Genomic DNA, 25,176 nt, shown 5'->3' with positions numbered 1-25,176 from the left:
GGATAGGAAGGGACAAAGTATGGTACTAGCAGGATCACCAGGTGAAAATAAAGAAAAGATACCCTGAAAAAAGAGAATTGAAGCGGAACTACACTGTATCTGAACACCACACACCAAAAAAATGCTATTTAACCCCTTCCCGTCCGTGCTGTAGCTGAAAAACGGCTACAGCCTGGGCTTACATTGCCGGGAGGGCATCCATGGACGTCCCTCCCCGTGATTGCGATGCCCGCGCTCCTCCTGCGGCGCGCTCTGTGATCGCTGCATCTTTAGGACACAGCTGATCCAGATCAGGGCAAAGGGCCATTTACAGCGGCCCTTTACCGCGTGATCAGCTGTGTCCAATGACAGCTGATCACAATGTAAACACAAGTTAGTTATTGCCATTCCTTTCCTCATGCTGACAGCGTGAGGAGGGGAGAAGAGAGCCGATAACTGGCTTTTGTGACAGGGACATCTACACTGATAATCGGGACACTGATTATTATTATTATAATTATTCACAATTTATATAGCGCCAACAGTTTTCACATCGCTTTACAATGTAGAGAGGGGGGGCAGCACAATTGCAGTACAGTTCAATACAAAATGTACAGGAGGGCCCGGCTCGTAGAGCTTACATTCTAAAGGGAGGGGGTGGTGGTACAAAAGGTAATAGATGCGGGGAATGATTTGATGGGGGTGGCTCGGGGACAGTTGTTAGGTAGGTATGGGATAGGCTTCCCTGAATAAGTGAGTTTTCAGGGAGCTCCTAAAGGTGGACAGGTTAGGGGCTGATCGGATTTACAGGGGCAGGGAGTTCCAGAGGATTATCAGTGCAGTCCCATCAGTGCTGCCAGTCAGTGCTCACCAGTGCTGCCGATTAGTGCCTCCTCATCAGTGTCACCTATCAGTGCAGCCTTATCAGTGCACATCAGTGAAGGAGAAAAATTACCTTTTTGCTAAATTTTATAACAGACCATTAAGAACTGGGGTTTTTTTCTTTCAAAGTTTTCGGTCTTTTTTTCATTTAGCAAAAAATAAAAACCCCAGTGGCGATTAAATACCACCAAAAGAAAGCTCTATCTGTGCGAAAAAATTATTTTTTTAAATTTCATGTGGGTGCAGTGTTGCATGACCGTGCAATTGTCATTCAAAATGCGACAGCACTGAAAGCTGAAGATTGGCATGGGCAGGAATGGGGTAAAAGCGCCCAGTAGGCAAGTGGTTTTTTTAAGAGCAAACTCGCCCATCCATCCATGTCTCCATGCTTTATTTTGTTAAAAAATCACTTTGAATAACACCAACTTAGCAATTTTAGCTGTGTCCATCTTGAGTAAGGGCAGATGATTCAGGTAGCATATACTTCCTGGAATCCATCAGCCCTTAGCTCAGGCATACATGCAGGAAGGTGTGCTTAGCTGAAAAAAACCCTCCTCCCCCTCCTTAAGACTTCAGGGATGTGGGACAACATTTTGGCCTAGACCTGGAAATCAGAAAGTAACTGAAAAAATATTTGTAAAAAATTTAAAACAAGTATAATTTTCCTTCCCATCTACTTACTAATGCTAGCAGCATAGGGTTTTTAAAATAGTCAATGTTGATTGAGAGAGTGAAGTTCCATTTTAATGCAGCTATCACATCTAAGGATTGGTAAGCTGCGATATTATACATTTTCCTTTTTGGGTTTAGATAGGCTTTAAACCAGCGGTGGTCACCGCTCATGATATAGGGAGCCTCAAGTGTGGCCACTGATGTCACTAAAGGGCTTCACATAACATTCAGTGAATGTAATGCTGCAGAAGCTGCCAGAGACTGTAGACCTGATGTAGGAGATTTTGGAGATTGGTTAAATGCTTTATAAGATGTGCATAGACTGAAGAAACATTTGAGACTGGTAGAGATCATTGAATTGATGAGTATAAACAGTGCTTGCAGAATGCGATGGTCAGAAACCATGAATCAGACAGAAGGCAGAAGTACAGTTAAATCACACTTGTTTAATAATAATAAAAAAGGTAAACAGAGGAAACGTAGTCAAAACATAGCCAGAGTTCAGGAACCGGAACGGATAGTCAGACAAGCCAAAACGCCAGGGAGCCAGAGAACAGCGTAGTAGAACAGCAAGCAGGGTCTAGAGCCAGAAGGAATGTCAGCCAAGCAAATCATTAACAGGAACACAGGAGAAAGTCTCTAGAGATGTGACCAAGGCGAAGGTAGAGATCATCTGGGCTGAACGGTTTAAGTAGGCAGGACTGACAAGCAGGATATCATCAACAGGTGAGTCACTGTGGAGAGAGATAGGAGCTGGCAATTAGCCGACAGTTGAGCGGCCAGCTCAGAGAAGGAAGGGCTGAGCCCAGCCCTGACAGTGAATAAAACACACGCCTTGCTGGAAGTGCAAAACGATTGAGTTCCCAAAAACTTATTATATGTCTATAGACACTAGCAGTGATGCACAATCAAAAGCAAGTGATAAATAAACACAGTCTGTTTGCAAAATACTAAGTGCTTCAAAAAATTACATATGCGCTCCAAAATGTAGCTGGCATCAATATGAAACAAATATTAGATGAACACAGTCTATTGATAGTGCTGGATGCTCCAAAATAAAGTACATATGTGCTCCAAAATTTGCTGGTGTCGTGAGCTACACTCCCCTCTTGTGACCCCACTCGTCAAAAATCATGGACCCTCAGCTTTGCAGTCTGGGGTCAAAAACACTGTGATCTATGTGATTTGATGTATGACGAATGAATTCTCAGAATTTTCTTCAAAAGTTGTTCTTGAGGACATTCAGAGTAAATCGACTATGCTCGGAAAACGGAAAATCGAGAAGGAGCTATGAGTGAAATACCATTTTTGTAATAAAAATTGCACACTAGGCGCCACTTACAAAATAGCTGATATAACAGGCATCGGTGCAGCGATCTGGATACGCCGCTGATCGGCGTGGATTCCACGGAGGGCGGAAGTAGCGTCTGGTTACAAAACCGGAAGTAATTCAACACGTTTCGCCCTATCCAGGGCGTCATCAAGGACATCACTTCCGGTTTTAAATGGTCAGATTTATATAAGAGAGGCAGATGCCACCTCTCGCATGAGCCAATAAAAAGTTGCCAATTCCATTCGGTGTAGAACACCAACTTCCTTTATATGACATCATTTCCTGTTTACATACATTGATGATTTAAAAGACTCTTTAATACAAATGATATCCACTTAATACATGTTATTGTATTACTTAAACTTATTACATTATTTTATAAACTTAAAAATATGTATTATAAACAAAGAACTACTGAAATAAGAATAAAAAATATAAAAATAAAATTTAAATAATAAAAATGAAAAATAAAACAAACAAGAAAGAAATGAAAATAAAAATAAACTAAAAATAAAAGTAAATATGAAAATAGTAAAAAATAAATGACACAAAATACCAGTGGGACAGAGTAATTCTACTAATTAGACAAAAACAATTCAGATCCAATTCTATATGTAAGTCAAAAGGACTCCTAGTACCAAGCCTATGGATCCATTGGGTCTCGTTTTGTGAAATTTTGCCTTTTTGAGATTGGATCCTCTCCAATACTCCTCTACCTTGTCAATTTCACAAAGTCAAACCCCTTGGATCTCTGTTGTGGATCAATCTAACCATTTTGCGTTTGTTTTTTTTTAATACCTCACTTCTCTTTTAAACTATAAGAAAAAAGGAAGAGTATTTGCTTGTCTTGCCATCTGGTCCTCTAATTCTCCCTTTCTTGCAGAACAAAGACACCTGCAGAATCACAATGTAATAAATTCTACCATGCACTGTTGTTCCACCCACTGGCAGCTACATCACTAAGAACATAGTAGTGACCTAGCACCACTAGAGTTGGAAACTAAGAAATGGGCAGTGGGACAGGTACCTGTACATACAGTGCCTTGAAAAAGTATTCACACCCTTTTAAATTTTCCACTATTTGTCATGTTACAACCAAAGACATAAATGTATTTTATTGGGATTTTATGTGATAGACCAACACAAAGTGGCACATAATTGTGAAGTGGAAGGAAAATGATAAATGGTTTCCTTTTTTTTTTTTTTGAATAAATATCTGAAAAGTGTGGCGTGCATTTGTATTCAGCCCCCTTTATGCCCCGTACACACGGTCGGACTTTGTTCGGACATTCCGACAACAAAATCCTAGGATTTTTTCCGACGGATGTTGGCTCAAACTTGTCTTGCATACACACGGTCACACAAAGTTGTCGGAAAATCCGATCGTTCTGAACGCGGTGACGTAAAACACGTACGTCGGGACTATAAACGGGGCAGTGGCCAATAGCTTTCATCTCTTTATTTATTCTGAGCATGCCTGGCACTTTGTCCGTCGGATTTGTGTACACACGATCGGAAATTCCGACAACGGATTTTGTTGTCGGAAAATTTTATCTCCTGCTCTCCAACTTTGTGTGTCGGAAAATCCGATGGAAAATGTCCGATGGAGCCCACACACGGTCGGAATTTCCGACAACACGCTCCGATCGGACATTTTCCATCGGAAAATCCGACCGTGTGTACGGAGCATTACTCTGATACCCCTAACTAAAATCTAGTGGAACCAATTGCCCTCAGAAGTCACCTCATTAGTAAATAGAGTCCACCTGTGTGTAATTTAATCTCAGTATAAATACAGCTGTTCTGTGAAGTCCTCATAGGTTTGTTAGAGAACCTTAGTGAACAAACCGCATCATGAAGGCCAAGGAGCACACCAAACAGATCAGGGATAAAGTTGTGGAGAAGTTTAAAGCAGGGTTGGGTTATAAAAAAAAATCTCAAGTGTTGAACATCTCACAGAGCACTGTTCAATCCATCATCTGAAAATGGAAAGAGTATGGCCCAGTGTGAGTGACAATTTTGAAAAAAATATTTTTTTTTTTACTTTTTTGCTATAAAACATATTCAAAAAATATTTACTAAAAAAAATATATATAAAAAAAATGTATTCATCAGTTTAGGCCGATATATATTCTTTTACATATTTTTAGTACAAAAAAAAAAAAAATTGCAATAGGCGTATATTGATTGGTTTGCGCAAAAGTTATCGCGTGTACAACTTATGGGATAGATTTAGGGACTTTTTTTTTAAATTGTTTTTACTGGTAATGGCGGCGGATCTGCGATTTTTAGCAGGACTGCGACTGTGGCGGACAAATCTGACCCCAAATTATACTTTTTGGGGACCAGTGACATTATTACATTTGATTCGTGCTATAAAAATGCACTGATCAATGTAAAAATTACACTGGCGGTGAAGAGGTTAACAGGGGGTGATAAGGGGTTAACTGTGTTCCCTAGGTGTGTTCTAACTGTAGGGGGGATGGGCTGCCAGGGACATGACAGAGATCACTGTTCCCAATCACTGGGAACAGTAGATCTCTGTCATGTCTCCTGTCAGAATGGGGATTCGCCTTGTTTTATAAAGGCAGATCCCCCATTCTGCCTTTGTATTAGGCGATTGCGGGCCTCGAGTCCGCCCGACCCGCGGGCACAAGAGCACGCCGCCTGCACGAGCCACCGTACAATGACGACGATTCGCACAGAGGAGCCAACCTGCTGCGGTAGAACTGCGGCGGCTGGTCCTTAAGCAGTTAAAGTGGTTCTAAAGGCAAAAGTTTTTTTATCTCCATGCATTCTATGCATGAAGATAAAACCTTCAGTGTGCAGAAGCCCCCTTCAGCCCCCCCTAATACTTGCCTGAGCCCCATCTCTGTCCAGCGATGTGCACGAGTGCCTCGGCCGTTTGGACTCTCCCCCCTGATTGGCTGAGACACAGCAACGGCGCCAATGGCTCCTGCTGCTGTCCATCAAAGTCAGTTGGCCAATCAGGAGAGAGAGGGGGCAGGGCCGAACCGCGGCTCTGTGTCTGAATGGACACACGCAGCTCGGCTCGGGTGCCCCTATAGCAAACTGCTTGCTGTGGGGGCACTCGACAGGAGGGAGGGGCCAGGAGCCCCTCCCCCTGCAACCTCAATTCCAAAAAAGTTGGGATGCTATGTAGAATCTACATAAAAACAGAATGCAATGATTTTTTAATCTCATAAACCCATATTTTTTTCACAAAAGAAAATAGAGACCATATCACATGTTTAAACTGAGAAAATGTACCATTTTAAGAAAAAAAGTAATTGTTTTAATTGATTGCAGCAACACATCTCAAAAAAGTTGCGACAGGGCAACAAAAAGCTGGTAAAGCACAACCACGATTCCAACAAAGTCAGGACATGGCCATGTTTACCATGTGGAACAAATGCATATTAATGCCCATGGTTTGCAAAACAAATTCATATAGGCATGATTGTCAGGCGTCCACAAACTCTTAGCCACATAGTGCAAACCTCAGATGCAGACTTTAATCATGTCTCCCTGCTCTAGGCTGCCTATGTTAGGACGGTGTTTACATGTTACCTGATCAGATTGCTTTCGTGACACTGTTTTGTGTGGTCTTTTTTTTTTTTTAATCTATATTTTTGATGAGAATTGACATGTCAATTAGCAGACATCTTTGCCTTCTCTTACAGTTGGAAGAATGGTGGTTGAATGCTGGGTACCTTGATGTTCGGATGCCTTCCCAACTCAATGTCAACTTTGGGGGTCCTGGTCCTTACCTAGAACATTACTGGCCTGCCAAGCCTGGCACCCAACTGGAGAGAGGCTGCATAGCTACGTGGTACACGCTTAAATACTGGGAACTCATTAGAAGGTGGGCATTCCAATCGTGCCAAGATTTATTTCCTTTTTATATAGCACATACAGTGCATCAGGAAAGTATTCACAGTGCTTCACTTTTTCCACATTTTGTTATGTTACAGCCTTATTCCAAAATTGATTAAATTCATTATTTTCTTCAAAATTCTGCAAACAATACCCCATAATGACAGGGCCGTCTTTAAGGCAGAGCAAAAGGGGCAGCTGCCCTGAGCCCTGTCATCGTTGTTCGGCCCAAAGCAGCTGCCTCATACTTGCCAACTATCCCAGTTTAAGTTCCCTCGTCCCTTGAAGTTTTAGTCCCATTCTGTGTCCTGATATCGCAGTGTGAAGTTCTGTTACTAATGCTGCCCAACTCTGCCCTATTGTTGTGTACTGATGACTCACCTGCAGAACCTGTGTTTTACATGTAAATAGGTGCGGCATTCATATGTAAATAGAGGCGGCATTTATATGTATATCATACCTCCCTGAGGTCATATCCCCCATCATCTATACTGAATGCTGCCCACTGGGAAGAGGAGCATGCTTGAAAGTCCTACCTACAACTGCGGTCATTAGGCCTACCATCAGCCTGTTCTGCAAAGGTAAGCAAATTAGTGGGGGAGGGTACTGGGGTGTGCAGAGGTTCGCAGAGAAGAAATTACAGTTTGGGCGCACAGGTGAGCAAGGAGGGGATGTATGGAGTTAAGGAAGGTGGGTGCAAAGATAAGCAGAAGAGGTAGGTAGAGTTAAAGGGGAGGGTGATTGGGGTGGAGAGGATGGGGGAGGTTTGGGGTGCAGAGGTTAGCATGGGTTTTAGGATGCAAAGGTGTGCTGACAGGGTGGATAAAGATGTAGGTCACATGTAGGGCAGCTTATTCATTTCAATGGGTTGCTCTATGTGCTACAAATGTGGAAGAAAGTCCCAAACCCTTTTTCAAAATCACATGGTGCCAAGGCACATGTCAGCAGATGCCTGAGGGTGTCATTAACAATTAATGGCACTGCTGTGTATCTGTTAAAGGGCAGCACGTTTCTGTGGTGTCAGGAAAGCGAATTGGCATGCGTTTCCAACACACACAAATGTGAACGCAGGCTAAATGTCTCAGTTACATTGGTGGTCAGTGTAAATCTTCTCATTACATTGGTGCTCGGTGTAGAATCCTTTCATTCACACTAGTGGCCAGTGTGAATGTCCCCCTTGCATAGGTGGTCAGTGTAAATCCCTATTACATTAATGATCAGTGTAAACCCGTTTTTACATTGGTGGCCAGTGTTGAAACTCCTCTTTATATTGGTAGTCGGTAGAAAAAAATCAGCATTAGAGAAAGGAAGGCGCTATACTCCAGCATCTCCATCTGATGGGTGTGACCGGATGCTGAGGTGAGTGAAAGGACGTAGTGAGTGAGAGGACGTTGCGAGCCCGGACCTTGCTGCTACTCCCATGTCCAGCCATCCTTAGCAGCATGAGGAAGGTGAAGCCGTGACGCCGGGAAAGCTGAACAGCTGATTGGAGTGACGGATCCTTTGCCCGGTCGGCGTTCAGCCTGCACGCTCTCCTGAGGCTCTCCTGGGATAAGTCCAGCGGCGCACTCCCCAGTGAGAAGGGAGGAGGCGCATACCCGGGATCGAGCAGGCCGCCTGTGTGCATCAGGGAGATCGAAGGGGAAACTCTTTCAAAGATGACCAGGAAAAGGGGAGTGGAGGAGGCCGCGCAGGATGGAGCCGGCGTTCAAATGCAGCGTGGACCCAAAGATAAGGCAAGTCAGGCTCTGCTGCAAAGCTGGAGCGTTTTGCTCACACACCAAAATATACACCCAAGAAAGGTGGCCAGGCAGGGGGTGTGCAAGGTTTATAGAGTGCAAACGTAGACTGCAGCAGTTTAAAATTAATTATGCACTACTTTATCCTGCATGCTTGAGCATAACAGCATTTGGGGAAATTTAGTTCTTTAATGTACCTGTAGAAGTAACATCATGGTTGAAAAAGAATGAAGGAAGGTTACTGCATGGTGAAGGAACATAAGAAGATTAGATACTGGTTGTGAATGTTCAATTTAATATTTCCTTGGACTCTTTTTTTTTTTTTTTTTCCTCTTCAGGACTTATATTTAGACGTATATATAGGTGTGTGGGCATGGGGGGGTAGTAGTAAATATTTATAAGTACACTGGTTATGTTGGGGATAGCTCCCCTCTTATTAGGTTTGGGTAGCAATGTATAAAAGAGTTATATCACTTCAGGGGGCTAATACGGTCACTATAAATGCCCTTAGTATGGGCCCAAAGTTGGGCAAGGGGGTAATGGGGGGGTAGGGTGGGTGAAGGGGGGAGGATTTGGTAGGGAGGGGGGGAGGGGTAAGCTATGGGGTGTGCATAAGGTTGCATGGGAGCATGAGGGTGGAGGGAATGTGGAGTGGTATGATTTAAAACGTTCTGAGTTTGCACAGGAGAAAGTATCACTAATATTACAGGATTTTTAGGCACAAGGATATTAGGTAGGGATGCACCGAAATTTCCGCCACTGAAACATATCGACCGAAAATGGCCCTTTTTCCAAAAAGCCGAAAGAGAATTCTTGCCGATACTGGCGCCGAAAATGGGGCGGGGCCTAGCTGGGGGCGGGACTTCGCCCCCGCCCCTGGTGCCGCCTATGAGGGGGGCTTCCTATATCCAATCCTGGGACGGGTGATCTGTCTATCAAAGTGCCTGGACAAGGGGGAGGGGCTGTATGTGACGGCACGCAGCGGCAAACACACAGCTATTGAAATTAAAGCTGTGATGTTCCCGGCGCAGTAATCAAACAGGCGGCGGTGGCTCTCCTCTCCCTGCACTGGCTGCAATGGGGACACAGGCTGCACTACTGGGGACACTGGCTGCACTACTGGGGACACTGGCTGCACTACTGGGGACACTGGCTGCAATGGGGGCACTGGCTGGCTGCATTTGATGGGCACTGGTGAGGCTGCATTGATCTCTTATGTCATGTCTGCAGTCTCTGACCATGTCCCCAGTCTCTGACCATCTCCTGTACCTTGTCCGCAGTTTTTGACCATCTCCTGTACCATGCCTGCAATCTCTGACCATCTCCTGTACCATGTCCTCAGTCTCTGAGCATCTCTTGTACCATGTCCCCAGTCTCTGACCATCTCCTGTACCATGTCCCCAGTCTCTGACCATCTCCTGTACCATGTCCTCAGTCTCTGACCATCTCCTGTACCATGTCCTCAGTCTCTGACCATCTCCTGGAGCATTAACCCATTCTCTGACCATCTGTACCACCTCTGCAGTCTCTGACCATCTCCTGTACCATCTCTGCAGTTTCTGATCATTTCCTGTACCATCTCTGCAGTCTCTGATCATCTCCTGTACCATATCTGCAGTCTCTGACCATCTCCTGTACCATGTCCCCAGTCGCTGACCATCTCCTGTATAAAAATATTTTTAAAAACAGTCCCTTTCGGTATCGGTTTCGATTTTTGGGATCAAGGAAGATTTATTTTCGGTATCGGTTTCGGCACCAAAAAACCCATTCGGTGCATCCCTATACCATATAGTAAGAATTATCCTGAGAGGAGAAAGGGAACAAGGGTAGGAGAATGATAGGCACGAGCGATGGTAGAGGGAAATTCTCAGATCCAGTAAAGCAAGTCAAGATATGCTCATGGATTGTGCAGGGGGTAAGGGAAGTGTCTAAAAGACAGGTAATTTTCTCTATGGCTGGGACAGGTGGCTTCAAAATACTCTGCCCGCAGGAGACACACCTTGAGAAAAGCACAATTAGTGCCTTAAGGCACAGAAATTATCAAGTGCAGTATCATTCTACCCATACCTCCTATTCAAGGGGTGTGAGTACACTGATAAACACTGGATTGGTTTTCTCCTGCAGAGAGAGTAAGGTGGAAAAGAATGGACGGTATGTTTTTCTTTTTTGTGTAATTGAATGTCGAGAATGTGTGTTAGCTAATGTATATATATCCCTCCTCCATTTAACATGGAAATTATGTGTGATTTAATAAGATTTATAGCTGATAAACCTGGGGTGCCAGTCATAGTGGCAGGCGATTTTAATATGACTATGAATAATAGTATAGATAGGTTGCCACCGAGGGTTGCTCTCGGAGGGGTACCTAAAGGCCCGCTCCTCCAATATTGTGAGGAGGTAGGGCTGGTGGATGTCTTGAGGAAGTGGCATCTGGGAGTGGAACAGTATTCGTGCCACTTTGTCCAGAATCGACCTCGTGCTGTGCAATGAGGAAGCCCTAAATTTACTGAAAGAGGTAGATTATGAGCCAAGGGGGATTTTGGACCATTCACCAGTGGTTTTCTCAATAAAAACAGGGATGAGATATAGTGGGGGGGATTGGAAATTTAAATCCCTTTTGGCTCGAAATAATTGAAGATGCTGGGACTATTGCAGTTAGTTTAGAGGAATTTATAAACTTAAACGCAGGATCTGCCCCGAGGGGTATAATATGGGACTCCCTGAAGGCTTTTCTTTGGGGTGTGCTGATACAGAAAATCTCCTATGTCAAGAAACAATCACAGGCCAAGGAAATTAAAGCAAAAGAGAGGGTGCAAGGGGCTGAAGTGCGGTACTTGGAAGAACCGACTCTAGTCAAATATAGAGAGTGGGTGGAGAGCCAAGAAGAATATAGGAAGTTAGTTTTGGAGAAAGGGGAAAAAAAGAAATTGTTTCAGAGACAAAGTTTTTTTTGGGGAAGGAGAGCAAGTGGGGAGAACCCTGGCGTTGATAGCCAGGGCAAATGGCCCCCCAACCACTATATCAGCAATTGGGGACGAGGAAGGGAAAATTATAAGAGCCACCCTGGAAATAGTAAAGGAATTTAAAGATTATTACGAAAATCTGTACAGTACCCCACGAATAAATGTAGAGGGGGAAATGTGGGAGTTTTTTGAAAAACTGAAAATGCCCTCTTTATCTAGAGAACATGGGGAAGAATTAGAAGCCCCGTTAACCCTAGAAGAGTTGCAAAGAGTAATAGCAGATATGGCAAATCAGAAAGCACAAGGTCCTGACGGTTTGCCTATAGAAATATTTAAGAGATACAGGGACGTATTGCCCCCGAAACTATTGGAGGTGTTTAATGGGACCGAAGTGGAAGGGAGATTGGCCATATCCATGACCAAAGCTACAATAATTGTACTACTAAAAGAGGGGAAAAATCCGCTTGACGTGGCTTCATATAGGCCTATTTCGCGTCTATGCTCAGACATAAAGACCTTGGCAAAAGCCTTGGCAAATAGGCTGAAGAGAATAATCTCTAAAGTGGTACATCCAGACCAAACCGGTTTTATCCCGGATAGATCTGTGAGTGTGAACATAAGGCGAGTGTATTTAAACATGCAGCTGCCAATAGAGAACGGAGGGAATAGAGCTGTCCTTTCACTAGATGCGGCCGAGGCTTTCGATAGCCTTGAGTGGCATTATATATGGAAGGTATTGGCTGAATTTCAGTTTGGCCCTAACTTTTTGTCCACTGGTTAGGAATATTATATGATGGCCCGAGGGCCAAGTTTAGGGTCAACGGGGAGTGCTCTGAGTGGTTCCAGTTGGGGAGGGGAACGAGACAGGGGTGTCTGTTGTTGCCCCTGCTCTTCGCCCTCGCGATGGAACCATTGGCTATTGCCTTAAGGGCCTCCCAAGAAATACAGGGTTTCAAAAGAAGGAGGGGGGAGGAGAAAGTCCCTATGTATGCAGATGACATCTTGCTATTTTTAGGGGATACGCAGGCCTCTGTGAAAGCAGTTATGGGGGTAGTTAAAGAGTTTGGATATTTCTCTGGGCTGGGAATTAATTGGGAAAAATCTGTACTTTTGCCAATAGACCCCCTTATAGAATCCTTACCGCAACAAGTAACCCCAATAAGGGTAGTAAGTCAAATGAGATATTTAGGTGTTAATACTACAAGAGACCCTGGGCAGTATATAACGGGAAATGTAGTCCCACTTATGATAAAATTAAAACAGAAAAGTCGGGTGTGGTGCCGTCTCCCTCTCTCAGTTGCCGGGAGGTGCAATTTAATTAAGATGGTATGGATGCCGCAAATTTTATACGTAATACATAACTCTCCAGTATGGATTCCAAAACACTGGTTCAAGAAATTGGACAGTGTGTTCAGAGAATTAATTTGGAAAAAAGGGGCGGCAAGGATTTGCTTGCAGGTGCTGCGGCGGCCGAGGGAGGCGGTGGGCTTAGCATTGCCAGATCCATGGAGCTATTTCCTTGCGGCACAAATGCAGCATATGAGAGGTAGTAATATGCCAGAAGAAAGGGGAGTAGGAAGTAATATATTGATGAACGACATTAACCACGATACGATAGTAGAGGCGGTTGAAGCGAATTCCTTCAGTTCTAGTTGTCCCACAGTTCAGTTAATGGTTAGAAGTTGGGAGACCGTCAAGACCGTGTTGGGTTATGCCAGATTCTCTGAGTTCTCTCCGATATAGGACAATAAAAATCTAAAAGAGCTTAATGTGATGGGGAAAATAGAAGAATGGGACAGGAGGGGCATTCATTGCTTGGTACAATTATACAGGGCAGGTAGGTTGAAGTTGTTTTCAGGAGATAAGGGAGGAGTATGCAGTCCCTAACCGACTATTTTATAGTTATCTACAAGTCAGGCATGCCCTAGAGGCACAATTTAGTGGGAAGGAGCCAGAGTGGTGTGAAATGCCCTTGCTTAGGAAACTGGTAAATACCAGAACTTCTAAAGGATTGATTTCTGATATGTATGGGAGTATAAGTATGGCGGGCCAGGAAGGAGTGGTAGAATCCAAAAATAGGATTAAATAGGAGAGGGATGTTGGTCCAATAACGGAGGAACAATGGAATTACATTTTGGCATTAGGGCCCAGGGCCTCTCTCTCCCTCACAGTGTGTATCCCATCTGTATTTGATATATAGGTCATACTACACGCCATTGAAATTGCATATGTTTGGAAAGAGGCCTGACGCCGAATGTCAAAGGTGTGGGGACAGGAGAGGTGATTTAATACACATGTTCTGGCGATGCCCCAAGCTTTATAGGTTTTGGAAAGGCATCATTGATAAAATAAACCTTGTGTTTGGGGTATCGCTAGGCATGGAGGCCAGGACGTGTCTTATGGGTCTAATGGAGAAGAAGGGCATGTTAAAAGATACACAGACTGCAATAATTAGATGCTTGTTCCAAGGAAAGAAACTAATCGCTCGGAGGTGGCAGGCAAAAGATCCCCCGTCAGTTGTAGAATGGACAAAAGAGGTTAATGATGTGATTGGGAGGGAGAAATGTATCTATGGGAAAAGGGGCAATATGAAGAAATATGATAATTTATGGAAGCTATGGCAGGTATCAGAACACCCCAATTAAAAGCATGATGGATATGAAGGCAGGAGGGAGTGAATGAAGGAAGAAAGGAGGCTGTATGTAGGGTGGAAGTGAGGTGAGAATGGATGGCAGGGGAGGGAGAGGGGAGTAAAAAATGAAAAGTGGTTGGTCTTATTTATTTATGCCTCTTGTCCTTTTTTCATAAATTATGAAACGTTGTTTTGTGGATAAATATATTTTCCAAATAAAAAGTATATGATAATAAAAAAAAAAATCAGCATTGCCATTGAACACCCCCCCCCAGCACTGCCACTGATCCCAGGAGTCCTAGGATCCCTAGGCGTTTTCTGTCTACTAATGGGTCCCCTCACCTCCCAGTTCATGGCAGTAAGGAGATGATGTGCAGTAACCTCTAGCAACCAATCAGTGAGCAGTATTGATGTACAGTAATCTCTAGCAACCAATCAACAAGCAGAAATCATGTGCTGTAACCTCTAACAACTTATCAGTGAGCCGTAATGTGTGCTGTAACCTCTAGCAACCAGTCAGTGAGCGGTAATGATACTCTGGAACCTCTGGCAACCGATTGCAATTGCTGCCTGATCTGATTCAGTAAACGTATTTTGAGTCTAGCTGCTATTTATTGTATGTCTCAGAGCAGGTGGAGAGCGAAACTGCATGGAGGGGGGGGGCGGGCCAAGAAATTTTTTGCCCCGGGTCCAATCAATATTAAAGACCGCCCTGCATAATGACAACGTGAAAGATGTTTGTTTGAAATCTTTGCAAATTTATTAAAAACGAAAAAAATCCCATGTACATAAGTATTCACAGTCTCTGCTCAATACTTAGATGAAGCACCTTTGGCACCAATTACACCCTCAAGTCTTTTTGAGTATGATGCTACAAGCTTGGCTCACCTATTTGTGGGCAGTTTCTCCCATTCCTCTCAAGCTCCATGAAGTTGGATGGGGAGCGTCGGTGTAAAGCCGTTTTTAGATCTCTCCAGAGATGTTCAATCGGGTTCAAGTCTGGGCTCTGGCTAGGCCACTCAAGGACATCCACAGAGTTGTCCCATAGCCACTCCTGTGTTATCTTGGCTGTGTGCTTAGGGTCGTTGTGCTGCTGAAAGATGAACCTTCACCTCAGTTGGAGGTCCACAGCACTCTCGAGCAGGTTTTCATCAAGGATGTCTCTGTACATTGCTGCATTCATCTTTCCCTCAATCCTGACTAGTCTCCCAGTTCCTGCCCCTGAAAAACATCCCCACAGCATGATGCTGCCACCACCATGCTTCACTGTAGGGATGGTATTAGCAAGGTGATGAGCGGTGCCTGGTTTCCTCCAGACATGACTCTTGCCATTCGGGCCAACGAGTTCAATCTTTGTTTCATCAGACCAGAGAATTTTGTTTCTCATGGTCTGAGAGTCCTTCAGGTGCTTCCGTCTGGCCACTCTATCATACAGGCCTGATTGGTGGAGTGCTGCAGAGATGGTTTTTCTTCTGGAAGGTTCTCCTCTCTCCACAGAGAAACGCTGGAGCTCTGTCAGAGTGATCATCGGGTTCTTGGTCGCCTCCCTCGGCCCATTCTAGGAAGAGTCCTGGTGGTTCCAAACTTCTTCCATTTACGGATGGAGGCTACTGTGCTCATTGGGACCTTCAATGCTGCAGAAATGTTTCTGTACCCTTCCCCAGATCTGTGCCTCCATACAATCCTGTCTCGGAGGTCTACAGACAATTCCTTTGACTTCATGGCTTGGTTTGTGCTCTGACATGAACTAACTGTGGGACCTTATATAGACAGGTATGTGCCTTTCCAAATCATGTCCAATCAACTGAATTTATCACAAGTGGACGCCAATCAAGTTGTAGAAACATCTCAAGGATGATCAGTGGAAAAAGGATGCATCTGAGCTCAATTTGAGTGTCATGACAAAGGCTGTGAATACTTATGTACATGGGAATTTTTTTTTTCCTTTTTTTTATAAATTTGCAAAGATTTCAAACAAACTTATTTCATGTTGTCATTATGGGGTATTGTTTGTAGAATTTTGAGTAAAATAATGAATTTAATCCATTTTGGAATAAGGCTGCAACATTACAAAATGTGTAAACTAAGGGGCTGTGAATACTTTCCGGATGCACTGTAGATCCAATTCACAAAGCTTTAACATCAGCCTAAGGGCCTGTTTCCACAAACTGTGGCCTTTTATCGAATTTTGTTAGTTTGAATTCCAATTAAGGTGCTTCTGTGATGATTCAGAATTCACTTGTTTATTTGACCACATGCAGCCGACCTCCTTCTGACCTGCATTTGACCTGCTTTAAGTGTGTTTCGCATTCCCATAGACTTGTATGGGAATGCAAAACTTGTTTGAATCAAACTAAAAAAAAAAAGAACAAACACAAGCCCAGTGCATTATCCCACATTGTTTTAATAATGAAAGTCATCATACATTATACTCATAAACATATGAATTATAACCGCTCATCGAGCTACTCGTCTGTAGCCATGTGTTTCCAGAAAACAGGAGGACCTCACTGGCTAATGTGTTTCGAAGGAAGCGCCTTCTTCCTCAGTGCCTGTGGCCTTGCTGTTTCTGGAACTATAGGGCTACAGATGAGCAGCTCGGTGAGCGATTTTAATTCATATGTTTGCGAGTATAATCTATGATGACTTTTTTTTTTTTTGTAAATTCTTTATTTATCAGGGTATATCACGCAGTAATACAGAACACTCAACAAAATATGTTACAAAGACAATATCTGATATACATCCCAGTAGCTCCATTATGTATATACCTAAGGTTTTGTTACAAAAAAAAAAAATTTTTTTTTTCCATCTGAATAGAGGCTGGATGTATGCCTAGCAGAGAGGAGGCCTCCGTATCCCGCATGACCCTTGTAATTTTTTCCGGCATGAGCCGTGTTTTAAGGATTTAGTTAAGGGGCCGGCGTCAATACACACCAACCCCTTAAGTCTACGACCGATGTAAAAACATCGGGTAGCACAATAAATAGAAAAGGGAAATGTTGAAAAATAGAAAGTGGGAGGTTAGAATAAGGGGAAGAAGATGAAAGAAGACAAGGTGGGAGCTTAGAGGGTAGGGGAAAAAAAAAAAAAAAAGAGAGGGGGGGGACTACCCCCCCGTTCCTCAACTGGGGGGGGGGGGGCGGGGCAGCAAACGCCTCCGGCCAGCCACAGACACATCATCGGGGACATTTTGCACTTATTCCCCTTCATGGGGAACGATTTACTAGCTGTCCGTATTCCTCAGAATAGATAAATTCTTGCCAGAAGTACCATTTTTTGGAGAATTTTTCACTTAGACCTTTTTCCGTGACCACCAAGTCCTCCATTGCATGTATGTCAGCTACTCTGTTCAGCCATACAGCTACCGTCGGTGGTTGGGTCTGCTTCCAATACAGTGGGATACAACTTTTTGCTGCGGTGAGCAAAAATGGTAGTATTGATTTCTTGTAGCTCTTAGTTGGGATCTTATGATGATGCAGAAGGAAGAACTCAGGGGAGTCCGGCAGGTCCCGATCCGTGAATCTCTGGACGATCTTGTGTACCTCTGTCCAAAAGGACCGTATCAACCTGCAAGACCAAAAAACATGTAGGAATGTTCCAACTTCCTCCCCACACCTCCAGCACCGGTCCGAGGACCGGGGGAACATTTTGTGTATCTGATCTGGCGTGCAATACCAGCGGGACAACACTTTGTATCCTGCTTCTAAGTGTCTTGCACAGATGGAAGTCTTTTGGGAGAAAAGGATTATACGGTCAATCTGTTTATCCGTAAATTTTAGTCCTAAGTCTCGTTCCCATTTGTCTATGTATTTAGGTTTTACTCCTGCTTGCGGGGACACCAATAGCTGGTATGTTATGGAAATCGCGTGTTTCAGTGGAGTCCGGTCTAAACATAGCATTTCAAAGGGAGTTAGTTGTCTCCTGAATGCGGACGGTGGTGATAATGAGCTAATGAAGTGGGAGAGCTGAACCCTTTTCCAAAAAGAGAGCCCCTGCAGTGCTGGATCCTCCATAATTTGTTGTCTACTTTGCCAATGGCCGTCTATGAGAAAATGTCTGGCTTGCGATTTCTCTGTTCCCTTTAGTTCTCGGAATCTAGGATCTCTAAGTCCCGGAGTGAAAGCCGTGTTACGTATTACAGGGGTGATCGGGGACGGGAGAGGTGCGAGAGATAAGTCTCTAAAAACCCTCCACGCGGCCCGGATTGTCACTCCCACCGTGGGGTCGGACAAAATCTGCTTCGGTAGAGGTTGCTGGCACCAGGGTATTTGGTCTAACTGAACCCCCGTCATGGAGTTTTCTATTTTTACCCACTGTTTCAAGGTCTCATGTCTGCTCCAATCTAGTATTCGGGTCAAATGGCACGCTGTGTGGTATAAGGTTGCGTCTGGGAGGGCAATGCCACCCTTCATTTTTGGGAGTCGGAGTATTGTTTGTGCCAATCGAGGAGGTTTACTGGCCCAGACAAATTGCGTTATCACTCTATTGACTGTTTTCAAAAAGGCCATAGGTATTTGTATCGGGAGTGCCTGGAAGTAGTATAAAAGTCTGGGCATAATATTCATTTTGATTATGCTGCAGCGTCCAAACCAGGTAAAGAGGCCACGGTGCCATTCCTGCAAATATTTTTTAATCTCTATCAAGAGTGGGGGGAAATTGAGACGAATAATGTCCTCCGTATGATGACTTTCTTATTAACCACTTCCCATCCGCACTATAGCCAAAAGATGGTTACAGTGCGGGCTTACTTTGCCGGGATCGAGCTGCCCGTGTGCCCCATGCAGCGAGCAGGCCCGCGCTCTGTGATCAGGATAAAGGGCCAATCACAGCGGCCTTTTACCACGGGATCACAACAGAGACCCTTTGGGACTGGGACTATGTAGGCATTGTACAAAAATCATCAAGAAATGATTGGAGATTAAAAGATAATATTTATAAATACAAAAAAGTAAAAACATTCCACAGAAAAACACAGATATTGCGGCAATTGGAATACAAAGAAAGGGTTTGGTATTACTGTATAGAAATATAACACATGAAACCTAAGGTGTCTGCTCTCTGTACAAATTTTGTGGCACAGCAATCAAAGTATATTTTTGAGTACAAGAAAACTCGGGTTTTAGTTACCTATGCTCCTTTAAGCCCCTCTCACTGTAAACTATTTGGCCACACCCTCCGTTCACCATGGCACGATACGTCCACTACATCACTACTCTCCTTGGGGTGCCCGAAGATACCCTAGGTCTTTTTCAGTCCCAGCAATGCCTCTGGCATTTGTGATGTCAGGTACTGATATTTGACAAGTAGAACTGGATAAGAATTGGCATTCCAATTCATCCCAAAGTTGTACAATAGGGTTGAGGTCAGAGCTCTGCTCAGTCGTCTCAATTTCCTCCACACCAGACTTTTCATACCATGTCTTTGTGGAGTTGGCTTTGTACACAGGGGTGCAGTCATGCTGGAACTGGAAAATGCCTTCCCCAAACCGTTACAAGGTTGTAAGCGCCCAAATGTCTTTGTATGCCGTAGCATTGACAGCACTCTTTACTGTAAAGACCTGAACTTAGTAGATGGCCAGGTGTCCACAAACCTTTGGCCCGAGAGTGCAGGGCTACATCTTGGGTGACCTAGGGCAGTGTTTCCCACTGTGGCATGGGGACTGGATGCCGTCTTTGCTTGCCTGTATCCGATCCTTGGGGCACTATTCCTCTCACTGATAAGAGGCACTTGTCCTCCAACTGACACCAACAATTGGGCACTGTTCTTTTCACTGACACCGAAAATGGGGAATAATTCCTGCCACTAACACAAACAATGGGGAATAATTCCTGCCACTGACCCCAACAATGGGGATAATTCCTGCCACTGACCCCAATAATGGGGAATAATTCCTGCCACTGACGTCAAAAATGGCAGTTAATTCCTGCCACTGACGCTAACAATGCAACAATTGGGGCTCATTCCTGCCACTGACGCCAACCATGGGAGGATCATTCCTGCCACTCACGCCAATGATGGGGGATCCTTCCTGCCACTGACGCCAACGATGAGGGATCATTACTGCCACTGACGCCAACAATGCAACAATGGGGGATTGTTCCTGCCACTGACGCCAACGATGGGGGATTGTTCCTGCCACTGACGCCAACGATGGGGGATTGTTCCTGCCACTGGCGCCAACGATGGGGGATGGTTCCTGCCACTGGCGCCAACGATGGGGGATGGTTCCTGCCACTGGCGCCAACGATGGGGGATGGTTCCTGCCACTGGCGCCAACGATGGGGGATGGTTCCTGCCACTGGCGCCAACGATGGGGGATGGTTCCTGCCACTGGCGCCAACGATGGGGGATGGTTCCTGCCACTGGCGCCAACGATGGGGGATGGTTCCTGCCACTGGCGCCAACGATGGGGGATGGTTCCTGCCACTGGCGCCAACGATGGGGGATGGTTCCTGCCACTGGCGCCAACGATGGGGGATGGTTCCTGCCACTGGCGCCAACGATGGGGGATGGTTCCTGCCACTGGCGCCAACGATGGGGGATGGTTCCTGCCACTGGCGCCAACGATGGGGGATGGTTCCTGCCACTGGCGCCAACGATGGGGGATGGTTCCTGCCACTGGCGCCAACGATGGGGGATGGTTCCTGCCACTGGCGCCAACGATGGGGGATGGTTCCTGCCACTGGCGCCAACGATGGGGGATGGTTCCTGCCACTGGCGCCAACGATGGGGGATGGTTCCTGCCACTGGCGCCAACGATGGGTCACATTTCCTCCCACTAATCCCAAATAAGGATGAGCTCTGACGTGTTCGCACTGCCCATGTGAGTCGGCGCTGCGCTAATCACAGGCAGTGAGACATTGTCCAGATGCGCGGCTGCAGAGATCGGGAAATGTCTCGCTGCCTGTGATTAGCGCAGCGCAGTGCCGACTTCCTGGCGGGCTCTGCACATGGGTTGTGCGAACACGGCGGAGCTCATCCTTAATGTCAAAGATGGGACACTATTCCATCCACTGACTCCAACAATCAATGCAGCACTATTCCTTCACCTAATACCAATGATGGGGGATTATTTACTCCCACTGGCAACAGTCCGGCTCCCTAAACTCTGAAGGACCGTAAACTGGCCCTTTATGTAGAAACCCCTGAGTTAGGGTTTTCTGGGTCTTGTAGTCTTTTTTAAACTGAAGGGGGCTGAAGGTTGTGTAGCCCTGTCCTATAATAAACAATTTAGTCTTTGATATTTGTTGGATAAAATTACAAGTACTGGCTCCTTAAAGTATAATTAAAGGAAAAACTTTTTTTTAGCTTTGAATAAAATTAAGATGGATTAGAACCCCTGTCTGTGACCCTGTTAAGGAGTTTTTGGGTTGTCCCCAGAAAAGTAATAGAGGGGAAATCTTCCAATGGGTACACCTGTTCCGGTGACCTGGGGGCCCCCCAAGGTATTCCCTTATTTTGCAGGAATTTCCCCTTACTTCCTGTTTGGCTATGGGACAGGAAGTGAAGGGAAATATCCGCGATGGGACACAGATGACAAAAAAATAAATCTGACAGGGGTTATAACGCTCCCGTGCTCTATCCAAAATGAAAAAAGTTTTGCATATAGTTCTACTTTAAACTGGATGTAAAGGTCGCAGGTCCCATAAGATTGCCCGGCCATTGAGGGGGCGCAGCGAGACTCGAACATGCGCAGTGTGCACCTGGCTGTGAAGCCGCAAGCTATCACAGCCGGGTGCCCAGCTGATGACGGATAGAGCCACGGGTTCGTGCGACCGCAACGCTGAATCGTGGGAGAGGTGAGTGTGTATTTTTTTAAAAGTCAGCAGCTACACTTTTTGTAGCTGCTGACTTTTAATAAACACAGAAACTGCTGGAACTCCTCTTTAAGGTGCATTACAGTCACCATCACTAAACTCTACAGAATGTAGTTTTTGTACAGTGGGTTATTTTACACTAATGTACAGGTCTGTGTCTCTTTTAGGGAGAGGCTGGGGGTGCACAAGGCTGGTAATAGACCACTGGATATGCACCAATTTCGAAATCTCTTCAACACTTGTAAGATCCCAGGTGTCACAAGAGACTCGATTGTCAACTACTTTAAGATTGGTAAGTACAATTTCAACCCCTGAGGAGAACCCTGAGGATGCATGCTTGGGTGAAACGTGTTGGATGGAGCTTTTTGCATGAGGTCGCGCTGCCATATCGGTACCTGAGTGGTGGCTGCTGATGTAAGTGCTGAGGGGTTTACTTTTGTTTGCACTGACTGGTTACCAATTATTTAGCTATTAACTTTAACTATACTACACTTTAGTCCCTGTGTATTGTTCTGTTGTGTGAGCTTTATTTTTCACAGCTATCTGACACCAATTGACCCTGGTGGGGGAGGTAAGAAAACCGGAGTTGCCTTAAATGGGGCATCACATATTTTCAACTGGTGGGATATGCTTATTACTGGGCAGAACTATCTCTGGTGAGTTTGTATTCTGTCTGTTGATCGGTGGAACAAATTTTCCGGGTGGTTATCTTTTGATCACGGTGGAAGATCTCATGAATATACGTGTTTGAGGTCATACCCACTTTTATCTTTGGTGAGCAGTGTGTGTAATTAGTGTATTCACTATTGATTTACATACTACACTATAGACCCCCTTTTGTTGCTTTGGTATGTGAGCTTTGTCTATACAGCAATCTGATGCACCTTTGGCGGAGCCCAAGTTTTGGAGGAGCTGGACAGAGGCTGCAGCATATTTAAAGGGGAACCCTACTTATTACTGACGCGTTTTTGCTGCCTGTAGTTTAAGCTGCCATTCATTCTGGTGAGTTTTCACTTTAATAGGTGATTACAGTTTTATTGATCTTCATTTGACGCATATGTTATAGTGAAGAACAAAAGAAAAGAACAGTTGAAGTTGAATTTGAAAGAGACTTTTTGCACACTATATGTTTATTTAAATATTTTTTGTTTTTGGCACAAAATTTTCACCTTCAACAATTTTAACGTATTGTTAGAGAAATTTTAAGCACTATATACACATGTATTTCATTTTGTTTGCTTTGTCTGCCGTAGCCAATGACCTTTGCATTATATTAAAAAGCCAGCCATACATTGTATAATTTTTTCTAATGCAATTTCCTTTCAATTATGTAGTGTAAGGGCCTGCCTGATTGCATACAAATTAAAAGTGTTAAAGTTTGACCTCATATTATATACATGATACAAATAAATAAATATATATTTCTTTATCGTACATCACAGGACACAGAGCTGGTTATACTCCACCTATAGGTAAATGGACACTGGTAGATCAATCAGCTCTATCAAACAGGAAGTCTTCCCCTATATAACCCCCCTACACAGGAAGTACTTCAGTTTTTTTCCAGTGTCTGTAAGGTGGTGGCCACTGATGTGATGCATGTGCTTGGGAGCATACTTGGAGGTCTGGGCGGTTCTATTTAGAATGATGGACTTCATTCGCATCCAGTCGAAAGAGCTGTTAGCCAAAATGGATGGTACCCGAGCCTCATTGGAATGGAAGGAGAGAAGATTCCTCGAGGTTTGCCTGTAATGCAGCCTTATGGCGCTGGACCCTGCGTAATAGAACCCTGTGCAGTGTTTGTTCTGACCAAGGTGTTTTCCTGCAGGGTGCTATACAGGTCCAGGGGAGTGGACCCCAGATTAGGGGGACCCAGTCCCTGAAGGTCTTTTTAGAACACAGCCCGCCGTGATGGGTGAAGGCTGGACTCCTGGGCATCCTTCTGTTTCAGGCTCGATCTGTTTTGTGATGATCTCTGCAAGAGGTAGCTTTCGGGGTCCATAATCATCAGTAAACGCATATCTTCATGTGCCGGTTTGTTTCCAGGCTCATCAAAGATTTCTGTAATTGCAGTGGAAAGTTATCATTTTTTCTGCACTTTGGGCTGGCCACAGCTCTTGAGGGTTCATAAAGCTCCTAGCCTTGGTGCTGGACTTGAAGACACAGGGGGTGTCAATATCCCTATACCTCAATAGCCTTTGCTCAGGAAGCAGTCGATTCCGGGGTTTCCTTCGATACATTTCTGTAGGAAGAAGTTGTATCTAGGTCGAAGCATGTTCCCTATGTACAGTCCTACTCCAGGTCTTTTGTAGAGAATCATTCTCTCTGTCTGGAACTTCTAGGCTGAAGATCCAGGCATTGGATTGCCGGAGGGCTCTGTTCCTGGGGTAACGCAGAGCTAAAATTGGTGGGTGATGGTTTGGAATCTGGGAAAGGTAGAATTCTTCCTTTCAGGGGTTTAGAAGATAATAATCACTGATGTCAGTCTCTCCAGTTGGTTTCAAGGTGGCTACAGTTCAGTGGACTTGGTCTCCACAGGAGAGAATACTGCTCATAAATATATCTTGGAACTTTTTGGCCAGTACGCCTTGCTCTGGATTATGGGAAAAACCAGTTGTAGGTTCAATCCAGAAATGCCTCTGCAGGGGCATATATATCAACCACCAGGGCGGCATCAGGAGTCATGCAGCTCAGGAGGGTGAACCACATTCTGTCTGGAACAGCACAAGTGCTGTCTCTATTGTCAGTGCATATTCCAGGTATTGAATAGTGGCAGGGGTAACTCTGCAGATGAATCTACTAGATTCCAAGTTCTACAACAAGTTGGGACAGGTTGTGTGGGGTACGAGAATCCCACTGGCAATAGGGGTAGATGCACTGGTAACACCTTAGGGACCAGTTCTCCCTTATTTGACGATTTCCCTCTGTTTTGACTTCTGACACATCTTTTGCGAAGAATCCAGGAGGTAGTAGCTCTGATAATAGTGTTAGCCGAATCAGCCCAGGAGGGCTTGGTACACTGACATAGCGAGTCTTGCGGGAGTCACTCCTTGGACACTTCCAGTCCAGCATGACCTAATGGTCTTGAGTCCTGTATCTCAGCACTGTTAAGCCCCTGGAAGCCAGCTTCGGGGAACTTCAATTACAGGACTTGGAAATATTTTTTTGCCTTGGGTGAAGCCAGGAAACGGCACCTGCAGAAATATGTGAGTGGGAAATTTTCTATTTCTTTCTCCGGTCAGTAGGGGAAAGGAGATTGGCCTTAAATACCATTAAGAGT

The 25,176-nt window shown here is 44.8% G+C and overlaps 1 protein-coding gene across 1 annotated transcript in view; it reads left to right on the top strand.

The window, feature by feature from the left end:
- Nucleotides 1-25,176, top strand: part of CROT (carnitine O-octanoyltransferase) — a 103,481-nt gene that overhangs the window by 18,362 nt on the left and 59,943 nt on the right. Inside the window, exons 4-5 of the mRNA XM_073629685.1 lie at nucleotides 6,550-6,731; nucleotides 22,064-22,188. Of these exons, the coding sequence (XP_073485786.1) occupies nucleotides 6,550-6,731; nucleotides 22,064-22,188 (307 nt within the window). The remainder of the gene's footprint in view (nucleotides 1-6,549; nucleotides 6,732-22,063; nucleotides 22,189-25,176) is intronic.

This window comes from Aquarana catesbeiana, linkage group LG05 (assembly GCF_042186555.1).
Source record: "Aquarana catesbeiana isolate 2022-GZ linkage group LG05, ASM4218655v1, whole genome shotgun sequence".
Lineage (NCBI taxonomy): Eukaryota > Metazoa > Chordata > Amphibia > Anura > Ranidae > Aquarana > Aquarana catesbeiana.
This window is presented reverse-complemented; position numbering and strand designations above follow the sequence as displayed.